Source organism: Leptonotus elevatus, chromosome 15 (genome assembly GCF_054856555.1).
Source record: "Leptonotus elevatus isolate MCC_2025b chromosome 15, RoL_Lele_1.0, whole genome shotgun sequence".
NCBI classification, from domain to species: Eukaryota; Metazoa; Chordata; class Actinopteri; order Syngnathiformes; family Syngnathidae; genus Leptonotus; species Leptonotus elevatus.
The window spans coordinates 5785416-5810022 of NC_141253.1; the positions used below are offsets into that span (position 1 = coordinate 5785416).

At 39.9% G+C, this 24607-nt stretch overlaps 3 protein-coding genes across 5 annotated transcripts in view; 2 read left to right on the plus strand and 1 right to left on the minus strand.

The window, feature by feature from the left end:
• The window catches only part of LOC147161738 (BCL2/adenovirus E1B 19 kDa protein-interacting protein 3), a 43299-nt gene extending 41463 nt beyond the window's left edge, over positions 1 to 1836 (minus strand). The window contains exon 1 of the mRNA XM_086095930.1: positions 1822 to 1836. The gene's annotated coding sequence lies outside the window, so the exon portion shown is untranslated. The remainder of the gene's footprint in view (positions 1 to 1821) is intronic.
• Positions 1 to 5955, plus strand: part of LOC147161739 (uncharacterized) — a 36753-nt gene extending 30798 nt beyond the window's left edge. For both annotated transcript variants that reach the window (XM_086095924.1, XM_086095925.1), the window contains exon 4: positions 4812 to 5955. In XM_086095924.1, the coding sequence (XP_085952050.1) occupies positions 4812 to 5001 (190 nt within the window). In that variant the 3' untranslated portion in view covers positions 5002 to 5955. The remainder of the gene's footprint in view (positions 1 to 4811) is intronic.
• A 6833-nt stretch (positions 5956 to 12788) lies between these two features.
• LOC147161740 (proprotein convertase subtilisin/kexin type 5-like) overlaps positions 12789 to 24607 on the plus strand; it is a 29616-nt gene continuing 17797 nt past the window's right edge. The window contains exons 1-17 of one of the 2 annotated variants that reach the window (XM_086095922.1): positions 12789 to 12996; positions 13743 to 13892; positions 14637 to 14780; positions 15101 to 15177; positions 15408 to 15502; positions 15574 to 15755; positions 15908 to 16105; positions 17619 to 17719; positions 17792 to 17895; positions 18483 to 18603; positions 19898 to 20092; positions 20396 to 20532; positions 20628 to 20750; positions 21871 to 21973; positions 22041 to 22231; positions 22423 to 22507; positions 23989 to 24092. In XM_086095922.1, the coding sequence (XP_085952048.1) occupies positions 12985 to 12996; positions 13743 to 13892; positions 14637 to 14780; positions 15101 to 15177; positions 15408 to 15502; positions 15574 to 15755; positions 15908 to 16105; positions 17619 to 17719; positions 17792 to 17895; positions 18483 to 18603; positions 19898 to 20092; positions 20396 to 20532; positions 20628 to 20750; positions 21871 to 21973; positions 22041 to 22231; positions 22423 to 22507; positions 23989 to 24092 (2122 nt within the window). In that variant the 5' untranslated portion in view covers positions 12789 to 12984. Of the gene's footprint in view, positions 12997 to 13742; positions 13893 to 14636; positions 14781 to 15100; positions 15178 to 15407; positions 15503 to 15573; positions 15756 to 15907; positions 16106 to 17618; positions 17720 to 17791; positions 17896 to 18482; positions 18604 to 19897; positions 20093 to 20395; positions 20533 to 20627; positions 20751 to 21870; positions 21974 to 22040; positions 22232 to 22422; positions 22508 to 23988; positions 24093 to 24607 lie in introns of those variants that run through there. The other variant, XM_086095923.1, reaches the window with a different exon arrangement.

Sequence of the window (24607 nt, forward strand, 5' to 3'; positions counted from 1 at the left end):
GGGTGTCAATTATAGACGGATTTTCGCTATCCATGGGCCGCAAATAGCTTGTCTTAAGTCCTTATTTTTAATCACCACAAAGATGCTAATTGTTTGCATGCTAAAGGTGTTTTCCATTGAATGTTAGCATCAAGCTTGGAATTAAACAGTTTGAAGCCAAATTACATCTTGTCTCAAGGCACCATTGCACAGTAGATGAAATCCACTTGACCATCCACTTGAGTTACCAAATGTTACCGTTGTTCCTGAAATTCTCAGCTTTGGCAGATGTCTCCAAGCGCTCTCATCTTTTAACATCCTGGTTAGTCGTTTGTCCAACCTCGAGCTTTGTCGGTGATCCTCGCCGCCGCTTGTACCCATGCGAGACATTTCACTAAACGGGTCGCTCCGAGCAGTGAGCGACAGATGCCTGGCGCGTCATCTGGGACGCCTCCCAAAGTAAACCAAAGCGGTGAGCGGGAATTTGCGGTGAACAGATTTTTTCCCCCCGGAGCGGACAAATCGTGGCTGCCAGCCACACTTTTGGCTGCTCTTGTCGTGTATTTGAACTTGCCTCATTTATACACTTTAGCACAGCATCCCCCTCCCACCCTTTGCAAATGGAGTCCACGCCGTAATCGACGACAGGACCACAATGGCAATCCTTCAGCTGCAACTCCTGACTGCGTTTATTTCCTTGCGTTTCCTCAGCAATCAATCATCCTTTCACTCGCTCTTTGCAAAGCTATTTGACGCGGCGTCTGATCTTTAACCCCCAGCATTCTTCATCTGCTGTCAGTAAACAACACTTTGTCTTATTTAATCATAGACATGCTAGCATGTCTTTGGTTGCTCTGAAAACATTACAAAAAGAACCAAAGGTTGATAATAAGGTCATGTGCAATATAAACATGTAAATGCTTGGTGGGAATACTCACACTGTACTCAAATAGTACAGCTGACTGAAGTAACAGCTCCTTAAATTATACTCAAGTTTTACAAAACATAACTCTCTATTGAAGTCTTATTTGACAAATGAATAAAAAATGACACAATGTTGTAAACCCACCTTTTTTTTGCTCCCGCGATCGACCTTTTTTTTTATTATTATTATTTTTTTTAATAGGGTAATTGGGGATCTAACCCGTACCCTCCGGTTTGGCAGCCTTATTTGAACGCTTTGGAGGTGAGGTACGTAAAACGCGCTAGTTTTTACTTTAAAACACAAAAATACTTTATATATATATACACAACAATAAGAACACAAAAGCCTTTCTTTTTCCCCTAAACACCTTGCGATTGACTTGGGAGCAGTCCGCGGTCTACCAGTCGCGGTAACACGGTGCACTCCAATTTGCTGCATAACAAAAACCGGCCATTTTCTTGAATTTATTTCTAAAAAAATGGATGCCCGTAAAAAATTTTAAAAAGTGGACATGTTCAGGCAAAAGAGGATGCTTGGTCACCCTACTAATGATAACAACTGAAACATACAGTATCTTACTTAGTGTGCGTTTTAAAATGTAGTGATTAAAAGTGAAAGGTTTTAGAAAAATTGATACTCAAGTACGGAACAGATACCTGCAAAATTTTGTTACTTTGTTACTACTTACCACTGACGAAATCATGCCAAAAAGACAATGAGATACACACTAGGTTCTGAGTTTTTAATATAGTTCTGACACACAGCCAGGACCTTCAGCGCTGCTTGAGCAGCCTCCAAATATTCTCAATAATAATGTGTCGCTGTCTTAAGCCGCTATGTGTTGTGGCGTAATACGATCCGACTGCTTTTAACGTGCCCGCGATTAACTGGAATTAAATGATAAATTCCACTCCTACCTTAGATGGCTGCATGATGGATGCCCAAGGGATTATTTATTCATGTTGAGGCCTCTCCTTGTTCAGTCGCCTCGTCGTTGTCGTTGGATGTTTTGTTCTTCATCTTCAATTTCAATTTCTTCCAATCCTCCGGGGATTTGATCAGTGGCTCGATGCAATGTTGATGGTTTTCTGTGAAAGAACAAGATAGCACTTGAGTGTTCAAGGCAGAATGATACAGTCCCCTTATTGCAGCGGGAATAGCACTTGCAAAGCACCTGCGACAAAAACATGGCAGAAATCTAACCATGAAAGCACTGTCATTTTAGGTAGTGCTAGAACTTAAGAAGAAATTGTAGAAAAGGGGAAGTACAGTGCACCCTTACCTATTCTTGGTTCACATTCCACCTATTCACATTTTTTTCTTGTGGAATGTATCCCCATCTATTAGATGAAAAATTCCCCGTTTGTGGTTCTTGCTCCCATTTTGAAACACCATGCACCAAAGGCCTTCCTCAATAGAAAAGTACAATACTTTTTTCTTTAGTATTTGTTGAACTTTGCAACAGCGGTGAAAATATTTTGCTGATTTTTGGTGTCTGGTTGAATATGAGCATGAATGATTGTCTGTCTCTCTAGGCTCCAGCTCCCTGTGACCATGAACAGGATAAACAATTATGCTCTTTAAAAAAAAAGAAGATGAATGTACTTTAACTGATTTGCTTCCAAAAATTTATTAAAACATTTTAGTTTAAATATTGTCATGGTCCCAAAAATGTAATTATACGTTGTTGCTTTTATGGTTTTTTTTATGTTACAGCATACAGAAGGCTTTGAGCAGCCTCTGACCTGAAGAGGTGGCTTAAAGCAATGGTAGTTATTGCAAAAAACGGCCAGCAGGTGGCAGCAGAGTATATGAGATCAACTAGGGCCATGTTGAAAAACAGCTCTTTTCCCCAGTGTTTTAAACGGATTTGTGAATAATAATGAAATTTAGCTATATTCTAACGCTATTTCTTTAAAATGGAAACAAATAGAAACATACTTTTTTTCCTGATGAAAGAAAGAAACTCTAATCTTTCTTTTGGAAGGTTTTATGTTTTTATAGCAATAGCACACAATATTCTGTGGGCCTTGCAAAATCAGTCAAAATCTAGTAAAACAGCCGGGAGCGAATGGTGTTGCTTCAGTGAAAATGTCTTGGAGTGAATGAGTTAAGTATTTGTTAAGTGCAGAACGAGAGGGGTGGAGGAGGAAGCGTAAGGGCCCACAGTGTGTATCCCAAGTGGTGTACAAAAAGGCGTTGGGTTGTTGTTGATTTCCAGCCATGCGGGAATAAACCTGAGCATCCTCCAACAAAGCCCTGCATCGCCTCAACGGTGGGAGTCCTTATTCCCAGCATCTGCTGCTGCTGCCGTGTGATGAGAAACACCCGCTAACTAGGCCACTGCATAATAATAAGCGAGTATAGCAGCAAAGGAACGGCAACAACAACAACTAAAATAAGAGAGAGTGGATTCACAGCAGGGAGCGGCACACCGCGAGCTGACATCGATCACATGACTGAGCGTCATCCAGTGGCGTTTTTCCTCCTTTTTGGTCATTTCCGAAAAGCTCAGTGCTTTAGCTATGACATTAGCATCAACAGCCTCATTAACAGAAACATTGTCTCAGGAAATCCTTTAACTGTGCCAAGGAGGCAGGAATACAAAATGATTGGATATTATGCACTGTCTAAATAAGCACCTGTAATTATAAAAGTGTGGTTTTGAGTACCACTAATGAATGGTATGCAGACATGGTACACGAAAGAATCACTGCATGTTATTTAACGTTTCAGTTAAAATGTCTATATTTTTAGCTGTAGCTACTTTAGCTTTGCTGTAATGTAATCTGGTTAGCTCCCATAAGCTAATGAATAGTGAGTTATGCTGGTTATGTCCAATGTTTAGTAGCTTCCTGTTTTTGTTATCGTCATTCTCAGCCGGAGCTAGTAATAAGCAATTTTTTTTTTCCTAAAAAGAAGGACTTTGATTTGGATATTGGGTTATTTGAATCCATCTGTTTGTGCTAGTTGACAAGAAGAATCACTAGCTTAGCTTCTTGTGTTAACTGGTTAGCTGCCATTATGCTTATCAATAGCGAGTCGTGATGGTTCTGTTCAAAGGTTAGCACTATTAGCATTTTTATTTTGGTAGGTTTCTACTTTCTGTTTTTGTTTCCATTCCCTACAGCTTGATAGAACTCGAGCCAATATTGAGCAAGTTGCGCTGTTTGACAAGAGTGTGCGCTGAGAGATGATGTAGACTGCTACATTAGCTTCATTTTAGCTATGCTCCCATATGCAACTCAATAGTAAGTTGTGATAGGCTATTACACGCACATTTAGATTATTTATTGTCTCTCATTTCTCTCAACTTTCTATTCCATACACAGTGCATATTAAGTGTATTATAATTCATCAGTATGCCTGTAAGTGTTAGTGATCACATTATGCTTTGGAGTGGTCTTTCTATAGCTGAAACTGGAGTTTTATTCGAAGGTGGAAATTAATACCAGTCAGTGTTAGCGCGAAACCTCCAGACTTCTTCCAGAAAGCATAAAAGAAAATGAAGAAAATGTTATTTATTTTGGGGTAATCATCAAAGGCGCTTTAAGTTGTGGGGCATGTGCTGACTCCCATATAAAATGTTTGTTTTTTGTTTAGTTTTTTTTTTATTGGTTAATTGCGAACACAGTTATGAGAGGGTGTGAACACTTGTGCAACCACATTATTTTACTTATTTATTTTTCCTTCCTGCTAGAAAAATATTTGTACTACTGATTTAATTGAGGTTTACACGTTGTAGGTAGTATTATGACATAAAAAGTATTTTAATAAATGTTCTTGACCGCATTATTGACATTTCAAAACCAAGCATTTGAACTGAGGTGTGTAGACTTTTTATATCTACACTTGTGTGACTGACCAATGTATTTGTTTGTTTTTTATTTCACCCCTCCCCATGTAGCGTAGAGCACGACTTTCGTCTTCAGGAAGGGCAAGTGGTCCGCACGTGGAAGGTTGGCGACCCTCCCGAGGGCTCGCCCCAGACCTCAAGCCCTCCGTCCGGCACACCCAGCCAACAGGACTCCCCCCAGGCCGTGCGTCCCACAGCACCCACCAAGAAGAACAGGAAGAAATGCTTCTGGTTCCTCTGAGAAAAAAAAAAGACTTTTGCAACTGCAATACCCCCGCAGACGGGGGATTTCACAAGCGACCTGGAGGATTATGACATGCAAATACACAAAAGAAAAACTGTGGGAGGACGAGACACAAAGGTTGAGATTTGAGCGCCTTTTTGTTGGAGGTGATGACAATGCCTTGATGTGCTTTTAGAGCGCTCCAAAAAGGCCTCTTCAGCTTTGTTATGGCGCGGGACGGTCGCTTCAAGTGCAATATGACTAAGCAATGATTAGATGTAAAGAGAATAAATACAGATAATCTACACTACGCACAAAAAGTTTGGGATAGTCGGCTTCCGGGTGGAATTTCATGACGAACCGAAAATGCACTATGACCTTTTTACGTGAAAACTTAAACAACAAGTTGTGCAAAAAGTACTGAAACATTGAACAGTTGGACAAATGCAGTCAAAATTTTAGTCAAATTAAGTTCCCATGTAAAGGTTTATAGTGCATTTTTGGTTCATTCTGAAATTTCAGGAGGGGAAAACGACCAACATCCCTAAATTTCTTTGAGCAGTGTATAAATATATATTAACATGGTAAAACATCAAAAGGAGCTGTTTTACAACATAAAGAGAATTTGGAGTCATCATCATTAATGGACTAATGAGGGTCAGAACACCAGCTTTTATATTCAGAGACATTTAAAGACACCATCAAAGACTTGTATTTAAATTATTTAAAAAAAAATACATCTTTTACTATTCTAATTGTGGGAGAAACCACTACGCATTTTCACATGAGCAATCACTCACGCCCCCTTGCCACACTCACACACGTACGTACACACACACACACTCCCACACGTATTTAAGCAAAGTACATTTACATGGAAAAGTATATAAGAGACTTCTGTGCATATTCTGCCATGATGTTATATTTCAGATATGGATTAATGCTCTATTAAAAAAAAAGTATTTTACCACAGTTGCTTGGAGTGTTGCCTCATTCCGCTTTTGATGCGTGTAGCACAAGTACTGTAAACGTTGCGGAAGATTACGCAAACTACTACTACTAGTTGATGTCAGTTGATGTCAGTTCATCTGATTGAGACTGAATACTGCAGCATAATATTGTGGCGTAAAGATTAGGTATGTGCGTTGTTTTTTTTCATTTCAAGCCATGTATGCTCAAATGTTACAATGCTGTGACGATTAATAATAGTAAAGTAGAAAGTCAAAATTACAGTACATATTACATTAGCCTCATAACATAATTTCTGTGAAGATTCCCATTCATGCAGGTAATGCTAATCTGCAAAGTTTAGAATTGAGAAAACTGGACTTGTTTGCAAAATGTTTCGTTTGTGTAGTTTGTGCGTAATCATGGACAACATTGTCAAAAAGTTGATTTTGCTTGGCACACAAATGTGTCAAAACATGAAGAAAAATGCCAATTTTTTAAAGATTAAGTGTCCGTGTGGCCGCAATCTGAAACAGGCCAGCTTTAAATGCTTTTCTGTCCTTTTCACTCACACAGCCCACTTTCCTGGACACTGCAGGGCAATTCGGAGGAAATTAAGCCTCAGCTGTTTGACGGCTGTGAGAAGTCCCAAATATTGCTACTTAGTGATTCATGACACACATAAGCTGCTTCTAGCAAGGCTCTGAGGTGCTGTGAGCTTCTGGCCTCCTTTTAGTTAGGGGAAAAGCAAAACTTTGTGGAGTTTTGCCACTACTTTTGCTCCAATTAAGTTATTGTGTCCTTTAGCTGATGTAGCACAACCAAGTAGAAGTAACCCATAAGTAAACCAAGGGACCGAGCCTTGCCATGAATAGCAAAAAAATAAAAAAATAAAAAAAATAAAAAAATATATATATATATATATATTAAATGAAGAAAATAATCTTAATACATTACAATTAAAATTAAATGGCTCACAGGTTATTTGATTTTGCAAAAGAAAAAAAATGCACCAGTCCAGAATTGCTGAAGTAAATGCAAATGCAGCAAAGACTGCGTAACTTCCACGTAAAACCCAAGGTAAAATTAGCTCCTCCCTAATACACAAAGACATCAGTCTCTCTGTAGATAATGAATCATGGCAACATACTTCCTTGACTATTTGAGAAAATTATGATGATTTACGATTTTTTTTTCTCTCACACAAGTTTAAAAGAAACGAACTGTGGTATTTTAATGCTAAGTTAAGACAGTTAAGATAGTGGCGAATGTACAGAGGGTTATACTCCTTGTGCTTGTGAGTCTCTTCACGCTAAAATGCTGGCCATATTTATTTCGCAAGTGAATTCATACTTTGTATTAGGCTGTACAGTATATGCAAATCAGCCTGTCTGTCATCAATGACTAAAAAAAAGTTTTTAAAAATCCCCAGATTTGATACAATTTGAAGCAATAAATGATGCGACATGAACGTTTCTTCTGCATGAATCGGTTACGACGCTCATAAACAAACCCTCAAGTCACACTTGAAAGAATCCTCTCGTCTTTCAACACAGATCGGAGACTCATTAGTGACCAAATAAAAAAGAAAAATGTGGAGCGAACGCACCCGCTCACATAATGCACAGGATGTTCAAGACTGCATTAAAAAGTACCCATTGTGAGATGGTCTGCCAAAATCCTGATGGATTGCTTTAAAAAAAAAAAACAACAACAACAACAAAACGACGGGAGATGAATTCTCCTCTAAGCAGGCCACAATTGGGTAACGAGAGGAGTCAAAGTCAAAAGCTGTGACAGACATTTCCTGACATTGTCGGTGACGTCAAATGTCCTGGAAGGCTGGGACAAAAGAACAGTGATTGATTTTGGATTGGCAAGGATCTGAAGGTCGAATGACTTTGGGACATTACTTTGACATGTACATACAAACTAATGTTAAATTATACAGAAGATGTTGGATGGGGAAATTCAATGCAAATATATTCTTTATATGTTCTATGCAGCCCTGCTCGTCTAAAAATTGTATATTCTAATTCATATAGTGTTTGTGGAATATGAATTAAGCAGCAAAATCACTAAAAATGACAATTACAGTCACTCAGAGCTCAGCTTGTTAACGCCACATTACCAAATTGAGAAAACGTGAACCGTGTGATTGGTCATGACCAGAGCCCTAAGTAACTGTGATGTCCTCTTCAGTCAACAGCAAGTGGCAAAATGGCCGCCCCCTGAGATGGATAAAAACGGGGATTTTGCTGCTTAAGTCATATTCCAAAAATGCAATATTAATCAGAATGCTATGGTTAGATGAGTAGGAGCCAGGGTTATTATAGTTTTGGAATTTTTCATTTTAGCTAGTTTTTATTTTGTTTTGAGTTTTGTTTTTAAAATGTAGTTAGTTTTAATTAGTTTTCAGGGTGGTTCTGTTCGTTTTTATTAGTTTTAGTTATTTCATAAATGCTTAGTTTTAGTTTAATTTTAGTTAGTTTCAGTATTAGTTTTAGTTGTTTTTTTAAAGTGTTTATTACTTGTGCGCAATATTTAAAAAACACCATGGGAGCAACTATTGGCTGCTTCTAGATGACGTCACTTTTGTGTGACACACTATCAAATGTCCTTATTCCGGTTAATATCAAAATAAATCATCCCCAAAGGCTCACTCATTAAGTTGATTACCAAAGACTAAAACGAAGGACATTTTTTGCTATAATTATAGTTAGTTTTAGTTTGTTTTGTGAACATAAAATGTAGTTTCAGTTAGTTTTTTTTAAAGCATTTTCTTTCTTATTTTATTTTGTTAACAAAATAGTTTTTTGAATTTTTGTTTTATTTTTTTTCCGTTAGTTTTTAATTAACTAAAATAACCTTGGAAGGAGCGCATAAAATATATTGTAAATAACATTTGGGTGTTGAATATAAATTTTTAGTAGAAAATGAATATTTGTGGGCTGCGTGGTGGCTAGCAGTTAGCACGTCTGCCTCACGTGTATGGTGTGTGCTGCTTTAGGCCAATTAAATAATAATAAGTTGAGCTAGGGTGCTTTAAAGCCGACATTGTCCCTCTGCTTTTGCAACATTGAATTGAAAAAGAACTTTAGAAAAACAATAGTTACCTACATGCAACATAAATAACCAGCATGACGCTTTGAACAAAGCACAGGTGGAAGCTCATGTTGAAGGAAAGGCCTCTGACTATTATTTCCAGGGAAAAGTGTCACCGCTTGAAAGCGAGCGCTTCTCTTGAACATCAAAACATGCCCGCGTCTCTCTGAAGACGCCTGAGACAACTTCAAAGTTTCGCTTCGCTCCCCTCGTTTACTATCCGCCGCGCCGCATGAGAGCCACGTTACATCACAAACCTGCTGCTTGTCGTTCACAGCTCACGCTTCAGATTGGCTGTAATCGCTTGCGCCTATATCGGCTGTCTCGAGGAGGCGCTTGCTCGAGAAGAAAAAGGCGAAAACAAAACGAGCCGGTAGGCCACTGCGAACGTGCTCCTTTCATGACCCTCCTTTGATTGGATGCCACATTTATCCTCATTAAAAATGAATCCTTTTGCCTTGAGGCGCTTAAGTCCTTGTTCAGATCACAAGGAAGTCTTTGAAGAGGACACGACGACTTGTGCTGGCTTGAGGTGCCTTTTAAACAGTGATTACATAAATTGTGTCACATTACAGCAATCCACATCGACATACTTAGGATATTGATGGGTGTCATCCACTTGGGAAAATAAATGCCTCCCTCAATTAAAGCTTGATCTCATTGGGGTCACTAGCGAATGCCTGCTTTTAGCGAGAGAAGTGAATGCATCTTGGACTCGTCGCAAGACAATCGCAGACTAACTGCGGAAACAAGCATTCACACTACTGCGTGGGCAAATCTGCTTTATGCGGAATGTCACATGACCCAGAAAACAGGTTAGCGTCATACCTGTGTATGCTACAATAACTAGCATAACTATAAGCTAATACCATGATGCCAACTCGAAATTTGGACAAATTATTTTATGACTGGAGGATGACTGTATTAATAATAAGGCATATTACGAGTGCTGTCAAACGATTACACATTTTTAACTAATTAATCGCACAATTTCCCATAATTAGCCAGCGACACGCTGAGTTAACTGAGTTAATTATTTTTCACGCTTTAATAAACTTAAATCCATCTCCAGAGCTTTAACTTTGACAGCCCTACATATTACATATTAACTCAAAACCATTTGTCTCTGCTGACGTAGGGCAAGAGATGCGCTTGATGGAAAGAGGCTTACAGTGTGCACAAAGTGTGAGCAGCGGTTGGTGATTAAAGCCCATCCGGATGATTTAAGAGGGGTTAGTCATGCTGGGAGCTGCACGTAAAAAAAGAAATACCAGCGGATGAAGGCCACATGTTGATGGGAATGACAGTGAAGCAGCTCTCTCGTCTCTAAATACCAAAAAAAGAACGAGCTTTCTCCCCTAAATGGTGACAGAATACTAAATATATCCTTTATCATGGTGAAATACTTACTGTTAATTCCCACATACTTTTTAACCATTCTCCACCCGATTCAAAACCCACAATGTTTGCCCACCACAAAAACAGGAGTTCAAAATACTGAGATTTTGTGGCTATTTGTGTGTGTGTGTGTTGAGATTTTGACTAGTCGACTACTCCGCAACAACTTCAAGTCATTTTTGTGTCATTATGATTTTTAGAGGTATAATTTGAATGAATGGGCCATCAATTACAGGCCGTCTGTGACAACAATTGATTGGGAGGAAAAAAAGGGCTAATAACTAATCAAAACACGTTAATGAGAATGACCCGCCCAAATGGCATCATTTGAGCTGGTAACACAGCTGACATTGCGTGTGTGACGATACCCGTCGTCCATATTGGACCAGCCATCTGACACCTACTTCATCCTCATGAAGGACCAGTCCAGTCCGGTTCCCCCACAGAGAAGCGCGTGTGATCCAACCTGGTAATGAAAAGAACGACTTAAAAGAATGATAAACACTTCTGACGCGAGCAAGGAAAGTGTGTGAAAGTGGAAAACTTGGGCCGAAATGCAGATTATCTATGCACTGTGGATCGGAATCTTCCTGCAGTTTTGCCAAGCCGCCTTCTACACTAATGACTGGGCCCTACGGATTAAAGGAGGTGCTAAATCTGCGACTGGGATTGCGGGGAAATATGGATTCACAAATATGGGACAGGTAAGAAGCAAATTTTAACCCCCAAGATAGTTAATTGCTACTCAAACTACAGGAACAACTATCAACTACTGTCATCAGTCACATGCATATATATCTTTATATCTATATATATTTGAAGTCAGGCCCGCAAATAATGCGGGTCCACTGTGCACTGTAAACAGATCTTATATTGAATCCTACTACATTGTTACCAATGAAGTGGCTTGCTGAGGATAGCAAACACAAACACTGCCGAACCATATATAAAACAACATTCATTATACAAGAGGCAACCGTAAATTGTGCTTTTTGGATGGGGCGCAGTAAATGAAAATGTATTCTACACAATTTGCTGTGCAACATCTGCCCAAGCAGGGTGATATTTATTATCCTTTTTGAGTGTGTGTGTGTGTGTGTGGGGGGGGGGGGGGGGTAGGTATCAAGTATTAAAACATTGATCAAATGTGACAGTCGAAGCTGCCGCGTTCAGCTGCAGTAAACCAGCAGATGATTAAATAAATAAATAAATAAAAACATCGGGAGGTAATGAAGTGTCGCTGTAAGCTGCGGCGGAATTCAGTTAAAATATTAGTTTAATTACGTCGACGGCAACGCTTGTGTCGAGTTTAATTTACGCCATCTTTCACCTCTCGCGCCCATTTAATTTGCCTCCGCCATATAATATTAATTATTGGAGCAGTTAACCTCAAAGCAGCAGGCCCGCCACTGTTTTGATCATATAGGACTTTGCCTCCCTTCATGTACAGTGCCCTAAAAGTGTAGAAAAGGAGTGCATTAATCAGCGTGGACAAAATGGAAATAACTGTCTTAGCAAGTAAAACAGATGGGAGTTAGTATGCCACTTAAAAACCTTTGGGAGAATAACCCTAAGTGTGGCTGATGTGAAGGACTTTAGGTCATGAATCGATGTTAAATCTCACAACATCTTTAATTAGAGCTCTAATTTATTCTTGTCACCCGCCTCATTATTATCACGTTTTCATGAAATGATCTCACCGAGCTGCTAGAAATAAAAGCTGCCTACGCGATGACGTCTCGAGGCCGCTAATGTTTCGAAGCATGAAAAACGACCCTCAAGTGTATGGTTACCACACTATTGATAATTTATCAGCTGTTTAGTGCTGTATGAGTCACCTAAAGACTAAATTATACATTTCCTATTACAATTTGAAACAGGTTTGGGGTGGGGTGTCTCATTAACTTGCATTTGTCATAGGATCAAGAATTACTGCATACTTTTCACTCTAGTGTTCAAGTCTCCTTGAATGTTTAATTTTTCCCCGTATCATGTAAATTGGCTACTGCTCACCTGGCTAATGCTGTTAGATTTTGTACAAGTGGCAGAATGCTGGATCTCATGGGTGGTTTACAAGATGTGTTTACAATAGCTACCAACTACTTAATTGTGGCAGATTTAAGCACAAACTGTGAATGTTAAGTTTACATTAAAGCTGATCTAGAATCAATATACATATTTGTTGTCTGCACAGTAATTATTTTTGAATAAATAAAACCTTTAAATAAATGTTTGTTGGGTTTATTAGATTAGAATAGATTAAAATCGTTGATGTTATTTTTTGTCCAGACCTACGTGTGAAAACAAGGGGCGGAGCCTTTTATTGTATTTGATTTTTTTTTTAAGGGGGTGTTTGAACGTCATTATATTCGTCTTTTGTTGAAATGCGTTTTTTTTTAATCATAATAATGGCACAAAAAAGGCTATAATGTTGCCCGTGTGTATCTGTACACGCAGATTGGACAGCTGAGGAGTTATTACATCTTTCGCCACCACGAAACGGCGGTGCGGTCCACGGCGCCCAACTACACGTTGACAGCTCGTGTCGCCATGGAGACCGAGGTATAGTTATCAATTCCTGACCCTCCCCAAAATATATCCACCAATAACACACATTGTTGTCGACTTGTTGTATTTGTCCAATTTTATTCGCCGGCTACTCAATTAGCGTTTCTTTTCTGCGTCACTTTTTAGAAGACGTTCCAGATGACACAGTGATATCTTAATATCTATCTCTATTCAAATAGTTTAACTAGACGTTGTTGATTCTACAATGTTAAATCTTAGTATTCAAATTTAACTAAGTACAAAGTTAGAACTACTACGTGAAAGTAAAACGTAACGATTCCATCCTTCTTAAGAATGAGCAATAAAGTTGCGGAAGGAAGAAAAAAACGTTTTCTTCTCTGGTCGCCACCCAAAACAAAACCCCAAACATCCACTCAAAAGTCCAAACTTACATGGGCCGTAATAGAATAGACACGTGCTGAGGTTCCATAAGAGCGTCCAGGTAGGAAAGTTATAAACATTTAGGTTTAGTAAAGGTTAGGTTTAGAAAGAAGTCAGGTCGCGGACCCGGAAGTGTGAACTGGGGACACCTGCTCACTGCCCAGCCAAGTGGACGGTGGCCTCTAATGGACAAATTAAATGAAAATTGATCAATTATTAAATAAAAAATTAAAATTTAAAACTTTCTTTCACCAACACTCCTTAGTTAATTGAAGCCTGGTTCAAAACGTCTATACAGTAATTTCTAGTAATTATTTCATACCCTACATGTTAGCATAACTAAAATGTTTGTTTTTAAGGTGGAATGGCTCCAACAACAGCAGATACAGAAAAGAGTGAAAAGAACTTTGAACTCCTTCAGTAAAGAGAGCTCCCAAAGTGGAGATGCTCTTCATCAGCAACACTACACTCGCTTGCAGCACTTCAAGAAGCACAAGCAGTGGTACAATGTAAGTAAATTGTAGTGATGCTAGACTTAAGTAGTTCTGTCCTTTCCTGATTAATTTTTTATGACAAATTTTTGCATTTACACCCATTTGAAAACAGACATGGTTTCTTTTTACTCCCGACTATGACAAAATTGGATTGTAACCTTGTTCAACCTCGGCACAACATTAAAATTAGACATTTATAGAAGGGTAAAGCAAACCGCGGTTGAGCTCTTGGGTTTTGGAGATAGGGGGAAAAAAGGATAGCAGCAACAGGAAGATATTCCCCATTCATGACCTTATTCAGGAGGATTGTTTGATTTGGTAAGAAATGATGCTGGAATAATTCGTGGCAAACGTGTCTTGTGCCAGCCTTCTACATACAAGTAATGAATATTTTTAGCTAATTTAACATTTTTGCCAGCGCAAAGCTATGGGGAGCACATTGTTTTGATCGCATAAAAGTTGAGCTAATGCTAGCTTGCGCTTAATAGTGGTTTAATAACTTGAGATCAGATTTTTTTTGTAAACAAATGTGTGTGACAAAAATAAACAAATAAACAAAACAAATGCATTCTTTATCAGGCGTTGTTTCTAGCAACTAATCTCACATTCCCCATAATAAAGTAGTAGTACTCCTAAAATTTTGATTTCAATACTATATTCAAAACAGAAATAATTACCGTATTTTAAAAGTTTAAATAAATCAACACTTGTTCCTACCCCCCAGCAACTAATTTGGACGTGCCACTATTTACTATGCAGCTCTGCAGTGATTACTCCAAAGGCTGCCGGCCCCCCATGAACATCGCTGGGGCCTGGGGGAGGGGTTACACCGGCAGCGGTGTAGTGGTGTCCGTCCTCGATGATGGCATCGATGGAGAGCATCCAGACCTGAAACCGAATTACGTAAGTAACCCCGGGATGAGATGGGATGATTTTGGCGGCAAGAGGGTGGGGTGGGGGTGGGGTGCATTAATCATGATCAATTTAGTGCAGCTTTTAGTGTAAGAGTGCATAACAGAGACAGATATACCAGCCATGCTATAGATTTTGGGCCAAAATGCTTGGAGAGGACTATTGGAATGGACATTAGATGTCTGATCCACTTAGGCGTTGGTCAGACTAGTGAATAATGCTCTTTGTGATTGGTTTGATGAAACGGAGACGGATAGCTGCTGGCATCTGGTTACTGTATGTGCTGCTCCTCATAATCGAATCTCGCCCAGGATGCTCTCGCCAGCTTTGATGTGAACGGACAAGAACGCCATCCGTCGCCGAGTTATTCCGAGACGGCTGCCAACTAGTGAGGACTTCTTCCTACTCGGCTCTCCTCCGCAACCCACCCCTCTCGATTGACCCTTCCTTAAATTCATGCTCCATTTTCCTCCCCATTCTCCTGTAATTGCATGCATAAATGAATATGCAAATTCCCAGCTCCGTTTAGACTTCTGTCTTCTTGCTGGTTTGATGTAACGAAAATAGCCCCGCTCATACAATATGCATCCAGGCTCATGTTCTGATGTTTCTCCGCAGCCATGGGACTCGGTGTGCAGGAATGGTGGCCGCCGCCATTATTGCAAACCACTCCACGTGCACCATTGGAGTGGCTTTCCGCGCACGGATCGGAGGTAAGTTCACTCAGGGGTCTCGTAAGTGATCAGTAATCACAACCTGACCCTCTTGGCTGTTTCACCCGTAGGCGTCCGGATTCTGGATGGACTGGACGGAGAAGTGACGGACATGGCGGAGGCGCAGGCGCTGAGCTTCAAACCGCAACATGTTGACATCTACTTGGCCAGCTGGGGGCCGGAAGATGATGGCACCACTGTGGACGGACCTGGACCACTGACTCGTCTTGCTTTGCAGAATGGCATTGGAACAGTGAGACTTTTCCTCACATTTTTACTTCGCTTAACTCCAGAGACTTGCAGACATGTACATTGGCTGTAAAAAGTTTCAAGGACTTTTCCCTCCTCGTTAGCGAGGATCACGATTGATGAATGGCCTCGGTCTGCCGCTCTAATTAACAACAGGGCCGACACGGGCGAGGCTCTGTTTACGTCTGGGCGGCAGGGAGCGGCGCTCGTAGAGGTGACCACTGCTCATGTGACGGCTACAGCAACAGCATCTACACCATCTCCATCAGCAGCAGCGGCGTCCTTCAGAACCAGCCGGACCACCAGGAGAGGTGCTCGTCCACCCTGGCTGCAGCCTCCACCGTAGACGAGATTGTAAGTAGAAGTTGTAAAGGATGTTGCAAATAAATTTAGTGGACACATGCCAAGATCCGACTTTAAGTTTCTTAGGGTGTATTCAAACCAGAAAGGTTCTTTAGTCCGCTTGTTTGGTCCGGACCAAAAGCGGACTTTATTTTTTTTTCGTTTGGTGTGGTTCATATTCACACTGGCTGTGTCCGAATGTGCACCCTACTCCTTAGATAGTGCCCAACTGAGGGGTCACGCCATTTTGTAGTGGCGTCCGAATGTCCAGGGAGTGAAAATGTAGGGCACTCAAAATTACCCACAATTCACTCTGAAAAGTAGTGAACATCAATGTTCACTCAAACGGGTTTATATAGACCACAATGCATTGCGAGTATGAAAAAAAACATGCCGCGAGCGACAGCGCAAACGTGGGAATCAAAGCGATGCATTAAATATACAGTATACTAAAGAAATAATTAATGCGTTTTAGTTGGAAATATTTACAACAAAGGAACCAAGTTACAGTTTTAAAACATTTTCATTCACAATAAATAGTCTGAGATTTATGCGCTGGTGCGTCGTAACAGTTACGGTGGTCACGTGATATGCGACGAGGAGAAAGTAAAGAGCTGGCTGTCCGAATCGTCAAATAGAATGAGGGCACTACATATTAGGCCACTATATAGTGCGTGGCTATGTAGCGAACAAGGGGATAGGGGATAAGTGTGGACATTCGGACACAGCCACTGTGTTTTTAGCAAGTGGACTATATTGCGTAATCACGTCGACCCGCGTGATGGTCTGTGCTCCCATTGGACAAAAATGACGAAGGCTGAACGCATAATCAAACCCGGAAATAGGAATTTGGGGCAATTTTATGGACATATTATGGTCATTTTCTGCCTCTCTTCTTCCTTTCTTGGATTTTTTAGGGACATTTTTCCTGCCTTTTTTGCTATCAATTTTCTGACATTTTAGGCAATTTGCGGACATTTTATGGTAATTTTGGTGATTTCTTATGATTACTTTTTGAACGTGTTCTTTTCTGCCTTTTTTTTGTCGGTTCTCTGGCATTTTTGGCAATTTTTTAATGCTAATTTTCTTCTTTTCCTCTTCATTTTTGGACATTTTTAGGAATTTTGTAAAAGAAAAAATGAATCTATCTTTTGTCTCTCTTTTTCTGGCAAATTAAACATTTGGACTCTTGACATTTTTTGAATATTTAATCATTAATTTTTTAAATATTTAATCATTCATTTTTTAAATATTTAATCATTCATTTTTTATTCAATCATTAATTAATTTGAAGAATATTTGATCTAAAATATAACAATAAATATGTAAAGAGCTACATCTGGCTCCAGAGCTAGTGGCACCCAGAAGTATAGTACATGGCATGATGGTGAAAAACTCTTTATAGATGTAAATTATGTTTGTAAAGTAAAAGGAGTCCCAAGGCATTTTCCTATTGACATCCATATGCTGCAAAATGATGTGATTGGATGACGAACATCTAAAAGAGACATCATATGCTTCACAGTCAGTGTTGGCTCCACATCAGAGCTGCGGCACAGCGAAATGGGACTCGGCCCTCTCGGTCTCGGCGGCGGCGGGCGTCATTGCGCTCACCCTGGAGGCTAAGTACGCTCACAACTATCCATACTAATACATGAAATTAAATGCGATGATGAGTTTCGTACGACCTGTTCTCAGTCCTCTTCTCACCTGGCGAGACATCCAGCACATTATTGTTCGCACGTCAGATACTCGCCAGCTTGCGGCGGATGACTGGCGAAAGAATGGCGCCGGACTCAAGGGTAAAGTAATGTAGACTACATATGACATCAAAAATGCCCCTACACATTTTTTTAAATCTGTCATATCTAACCTTAATGTTATGTAACACATTATAACATATTCTGTCATGTCATTGTGATGGCGTGTTGGAGTTCAACAAGTCCCCCTTGCTAGTAATTATCTACAGCTTTAATTGAATGAACCCTGTGCTGGCGTTCCTAACTCATTTAATTACTTAACTTTAATTACATTTTTAATAATATACCATCAGTGGAGTTACAGGCTTGCAATGTCTGAGGCTTTTAATGACTTTAGTTGGCCTATAAGCATCACAATGACTATTCTTGACAGCTTACACAATGCCAAAAAAAAAACCAATTCCTTTTTACACTTTAAATAGAATGTTAATAATGAAGAATGGAATAGAATGTTTTGCTAAATGTTTTTTTTTTAAACAGAAACAAGTTAAACAGGAAGCATATGCACTAATGAGACACTGTGTGTGCACAGCAGTGATAAACGGCTACAAATTCCCGCGAGTTTGTGCAATGTGAAACTGGAGCACTTTTTATGCGCCGTCTAATGAGTTTGCGTGTGTGTGTGTCAGTGAGCCACCTGTACGGCTTCGGCCTGCTGGATGCAGAGAGGATGGTTCTACAGGCGAAGCGATGTCAGCGGGTCCCCCCGCAGCATGCGTGCACGGTGGAGGCGCCCACTCTGTTGAAGAGGTACGAGGACATCACACAGCTACACCAGTACTTACCAACCTTTATTGAGCCAAGACATCATTACATTAGAAAAATCTAATGGCACACCGGTGCACGAAAATGTCAGGTTTGTGTCGGTGAACCCCAGCATATTTTCTGCCTCATGCCGAAGCCATGTTGAATATAAAAATATTGCTTTGGCGCCATCTGGTAACCGCTAGGTGCCAGGCAACTACTATATGTTGAACTGAAGGGAGGAACTTCATTTAGTCATTCAAAAAAAAGTGCTTTGCCGCCATCTTGTGGCATCTATAGGCAATTATTTTGGTGGACTGGACGTCTATTCTGGATTTTCGATTTGGCGGCAGGCCTCTTTCTATATTCACTTTATATACTGAAATAAAGTGCTAATTTTCTCAATTTATTCACCAATTTCCCTACGCACTATAATGTACTAATTACCTCACTAAACAAACTAATGTACCAAAGAACTAGCTGACTATCAAAATGACATACGAGTTGACTACAACTAATTTAAATAGCTAACTAAGCTTTCTATCTAACAACAAAAATACACTGACTAATTAGCAACAAACTAGCTAGCTAGCTATCCAAACAAGTAGCTGACTACCTTCATAACTAACAACCCAAAATACCACCAGTTTATATAGCTAATTAGATACCTAGTTAACTGACTAGAGTATCTTTATTTACTAACAAATTTGCTTTTATTAAATTAGTTAACCAACTATTTAGATTACAAATTCAATGAACGAAATGAGCCAACAAACTAGCTGAATAAATAGACAGGTAGTAAGCTAGTTAGCTACAGTAAGTAACTAATTAAAGTTAACTAAGGTAGCTACAACAAATTTAAAAAACTGAACCTGTTAAGTAAATAACTCGCTAATTAATAATCAAGCTAACGAGCTATGATCTGAGTATCTGCTAAGTAGCCTAATAGACAGAGCTGAGCGGATAATTAGTAGGGGTGTAGCAAAACAGGTTTGAATCAGAAATTGCATTTTGATTTTAAACGATGTGAGTCCATCAACTTGATCCAAATCAAATGCCTTCAGAGCTGCGCAGGTGGTTGGAAGCCTGGGCTTTAGCCTACTAGGCTAGTGAGCCCAACTCTTCACCAGTAGGTAAGTAGGTGATGGAGTCGTTCGCCAGCAACCACAATTACCCTTGTGACTGCAGAAATGTTGTTATTGTATTGGATGTCGTGAGATTATGTACCTATTGAATTGTCTGATGAGTATGTACTGAAATCGGTCACTGACCTTCCTCCCTGTGTCCCCATTTTGTACAGAATCCTGAATGCGGGTGGTGCACTGACATCGGTGCTGGAGACGTCCGGCTGCTCAGCCTCATCCCGACGGCAGCAGCACGTGGCCTTCGTGGAGCACGTGGTGGTGCGTGTCACAGTGGCTTGCCGTCGCCGTGGCGACCTTTCCATTGCGCTCACGTCGCCCTCGGGCACCGTGTCACAGCTTCTCGATAAAAGGTAGCATCTCTGGCTCACTGCTCATGCTGTGTTACCCATTACCGCCATCCTGCAGCACTAAGCCCTGCTGTGATAAATCCTTCAATTTGGGGGAAAATATTTTTCTGTGCTTCTAATATTTTAGTGTTTCTGATTTGTCATACATACGTGTAATATTCAGTACAACCTCCTAAGTCCTAAGTAAATATATTTTTCTAACATCAACTACTAACTGAATGATTGGTCAGATGCTATTGCAGAGTTCATACAATGTGTATGAATTCTGTAATAGCAACTGTGTGGTGGTGATGATTTTTCATTTAGGCCTCATGACAACTCCACTGAGGGTTTTCACCAGTGGGAATTCATGACAACTCACTGCTGGGGGGAGCGGGCGGTCGGGGAATGGACCTTGAACATCCGTGACTCTCCCTCTGAAGGGAGAGAAAACTCTCAAGCAGGTGAGCTTGCTCCTCTTGGCGAAACGCAACGTGAGGTGGCGGACCTTTGCGGGGAGCGACTTTCATCTCTTTCCGCTCTCGTGTCTGTTGGGCAGGAACGCTGGAGGAGTGGTCGCTGGTGATTTATGGCACCACGTGGCTGCCGTATCCCGCTCGCCGCAGGATAGCGCGGTCGGCCGAGATACCGGAGGACACCGACTTCGCTGAAGAATACACTGGTGTGTGTTCACCACTACTAGTCTAAATGGATCATTCTAAGTAGTGTCCAAAAGCTTTGAATCAACACCAAATTGTACAGGGATAGCGCTACACAGGGGGTTAAACCTACTTTAGAATCCTAACCCTAATTTGAACATCTAACACTACTTTAAAACTCTAACCCTACATTGAAACCTGAGGTCACACATTCTGACAGCTAAAAAAAAAAAGTATTACAATTTTTAAACCACTGTTATAAATTGTGACCCTACTTTGAAGCCCTAATTTGAAACCTTAACCTCAATTTTAAACCCTGATATGAAACCCTAACCCTACATTGAAATCTGAGGGCACAAATTCTGACAGCTAAAAAATGTTAACAAAAAATTTGAAACCACTATTGTATATTGTGACCCTACTTTGATAGCAATTTGAAACACTAACCCTACTTTGAAACCCTAATATGAAACCATAAATGTACATGGAAACTTGGTCACACATTCTGACAGCTAAAAAAATTTAAATAAAAATTGTGGCCCTACTTTGAAACCCTAATCCAAATTTGAAACCTTAATTTGAAATTCTAACCCTATTTTTAAACCATAAACCTGCATTGAAACCTGAGGTCACACATTCTGACAGCTAAAAAAATTTAACAAAAAATTTAAAACCACTATTCTAAATTGTGACTCTACTTTGAAAGTAATTTGAAACACTAACCCTACTTTGAAACTCTAATATGAAACTCTAACTGTACATTGAAACCTGAGGTCTCACATTTTGACAGCTAAACATTTTGAAACCATTGTTATAAATTATGACCCTAATCCTGCTTTAAAACCCTAATCATACTTTGAAAGCTTAGTGTGTCCCGAAAGTCACTATACACTTATCTATTTCGTTTCAGCTGTCATTAAGACAAACGTGAGACCGTCAGCTTTGCAGGCTTTGTAGTTTTTGTCAGCGTAGCATTCCCTTTACCCATAATTCGCCAAGTGACATTAGAGCAGTGTTGCAAAGCTGACAGCTGGCAAAACATTTTTCTGTCAACTGAATTTACAATAATCAATGTCTCATTAATTTATGTTAAAATGTTACAAAAATTTGGCCGCGCGCTTTTCTTCGTTTTTGCCCTTCCAGGACCCTGCGACCCCGAGTGCAGCGACGACGGCTGCGAGGGTCCCGACCCATGGCAGTGTGTGACTTGTGCCCACTTTTTCCTCAAGTTCAAGAACAACACAAGGTTAGAAACTGACCAGTTTGACCTCCAGGGCGCACGTTTCTCCCATATCATGTTCTCGTCCCAACAGAACGTGTGTGTCCGGTTGTCCGCGGGGATTCTGGGGCGACAGGCGGCGTTGCAAGCGCTGCTTCTCCACCTGCAAAAGTTGCACGGGAAGCCGCAGTGACCAGTGTACTTCCTGTCAAGCCGGGCATCACCTGACCGAGGGGACCAATACTTGCGACGCCGTCTGCGATGAGGGCTACTTCCTGGACCACGGTTGGCTTTCTGGCCTTTACGTCAAACGAGAATGACAAATTGCAATTCTGTCATGAATGGCGTGAGGCAAAAATCCTTTATAATTACTAGCATAATGAGAGAAAGTGAGCAGAGAGCGCCAGTGTGTGTGTATATATATTAATAAGACAGATCACTGGTGTGTATTGTTTGATTTCCCCCCCCTCCCAAAGATGCGAATATGTGCAGGAAGTGTAGCGAGAAATGCTCGAGGTGCACGTCCTCCAGCATCTGCACGGAATGCAAAGCAGACACGAGGTGAGCCGAGCATCTGATGAGGCCGCTGACAAGTGCCTAGTAAACAATGCGCACTCTTCAGCATCCTAACAATGGCAAAGAACCACGTTACTTTCTGGACGGGGCTTATCACTGCTATTCACATTTTGCACAGACGCACTCACGGAAGGACAAAACAAATCATATGCCATATTGTGAGACGTATTCCAAGGAAATGACAATGTCCTACCACGACAGACCTGTTTTTAATACAGGGCTCGACATAGGTCAGTGGTCTGCAACCTGTGGCTCTGGAGCTCTTTAGTCCCTCTCCTGTGGCTCCCTAAAAAATTAGTAGAAATTAATATTTTTCACATATTTATTTGTTTAGATAAAATATTCTTTAAATAAATTAATAATTTAGATTTAAAAATAATAATAATTAAATGTTCAAAAATGTCAGAGTCCACATTTTTAACAAAAGGTAGATGAAAAAGTTTAGTAAATTATCTAAAAATGCCCAAAGAAGAAGAGGAAAAGGAGAAAATTACCCAAAAAAACGTCCATTAATTTGCCAAAAAAGGCAGTAAAGAAAACGTTAAAAAAGTAACCATAAAATGTCCCAAAACAAAAAAAAGAAAGGCCAAAAATTACCATAAAATGTCTTTGGAATTGAAAAAAAAAGTCTGAAAATTGATTTTCAAAAAGGCAGAAAAGAAAATGTTCAAATAGTAACCATAAAATATCCAAAAACAAAAGAAGAAATCCTGGAAAATACCATAAAATGTCCACAAAATTGCCACCCAAAAAGTCAGTTTTTTTTTTTTAAAAGGCAGAATGGAAAATATTTTAAAAGCATTTATAAAATACCAAAAACAAAAATTGATGATGATCATAAAATGTCAGAAAATTTATAGTGATTTTTTTTTTACAAAAAATAGCCCAAAATTTTCCAAAAAGGAAGAAGAGGCAGAAATAGCATATGTCCATAAATTGGCCAAAAATGTCAAAAATTTGACAGAAAGGTAGAAAAGTCTCAAATGTATGAAAAATGAAGTCTGAAAAAATACACACAAAAGAAATCTGAAAAACAGAAGTGGAAAGGTAGAAGAAAATGAATGTCTATGTATTAGATGCTGCTCTCCTATTTTTGTGTTGTGGTGCAGCTCGAATTAGCTCTTGGGCCCTCAGTACATTAGACTAACACTAACACACAGTTTCCTTCATCACAATCTTCAAATGTTTTGTGGCTCCAGACAGATTTTCTGTTATTTATTTGGCCTAATATGGCTCTTTTGACAGTAAAGGTTGCTGACCCTTGACATAGATGACCCCTGCATTAGAAGTTTCCAAACGAGATCTTTAATGTGCTCTTAGCTGAGCTGACCTCGCCAAGCGGGGTTCACGGGGCTCTCATCGAATGAGTCACCCAGACGCCATCGCGTGATTGGCTGTGGGCGTCTCGTCGCTGCATAATGTCTCTCTCTTGTCTCCCTTTTTCTCTCTATCCGCCCTCGACCCAGTCTGCGTGGGAACCGGTGCCAGCAGAGCTGCGCGCCAGGAATGTACTACGACGAGGCTGAGGGCTTGTGCAAAACTTGCCACCGGGTGTGTGCCGCCTGTGCAGGTGAGATGACACTCTAAAAACAGTTGGGTCAAAAAGTAACCTAATTATGGATAAAAAACTGAGCGATCCACTTTATGGGTCAATTTGACCCAATATTCTAGGTTGTGGCCCAATTTTTGACTCACATTTGGGTAAAAATTTGACAATTTAGAGGATCTGACTTGACTTTCTGTGTAGTTTCATATAAATAAATAAATAAATACATTATTTATTTATGTATTTATTGCAAAAACAAACAGTTATTTTATACAAAATGACGTAATTTTTAAGTTGTTTTATGCCAAATTACCTTTTTTCTTTCTTTTTCTTTTTTTGTGTGCTAAACACCCCATAAGGTTGAGTCAAGTAGAGGATCTGACTTTCTGGGTGGTTTCATAAAAATAAATAAATAAAAATCTTATTTATTTATTTATTGCAAAAACAAAAAAAAAAGAAGTCATTTTATAAAAAAAATTCTGGGTTGTTTTATACAAAATTACTTTTTTTTTGCAAAACACCCCACAATGTTGAGTCAA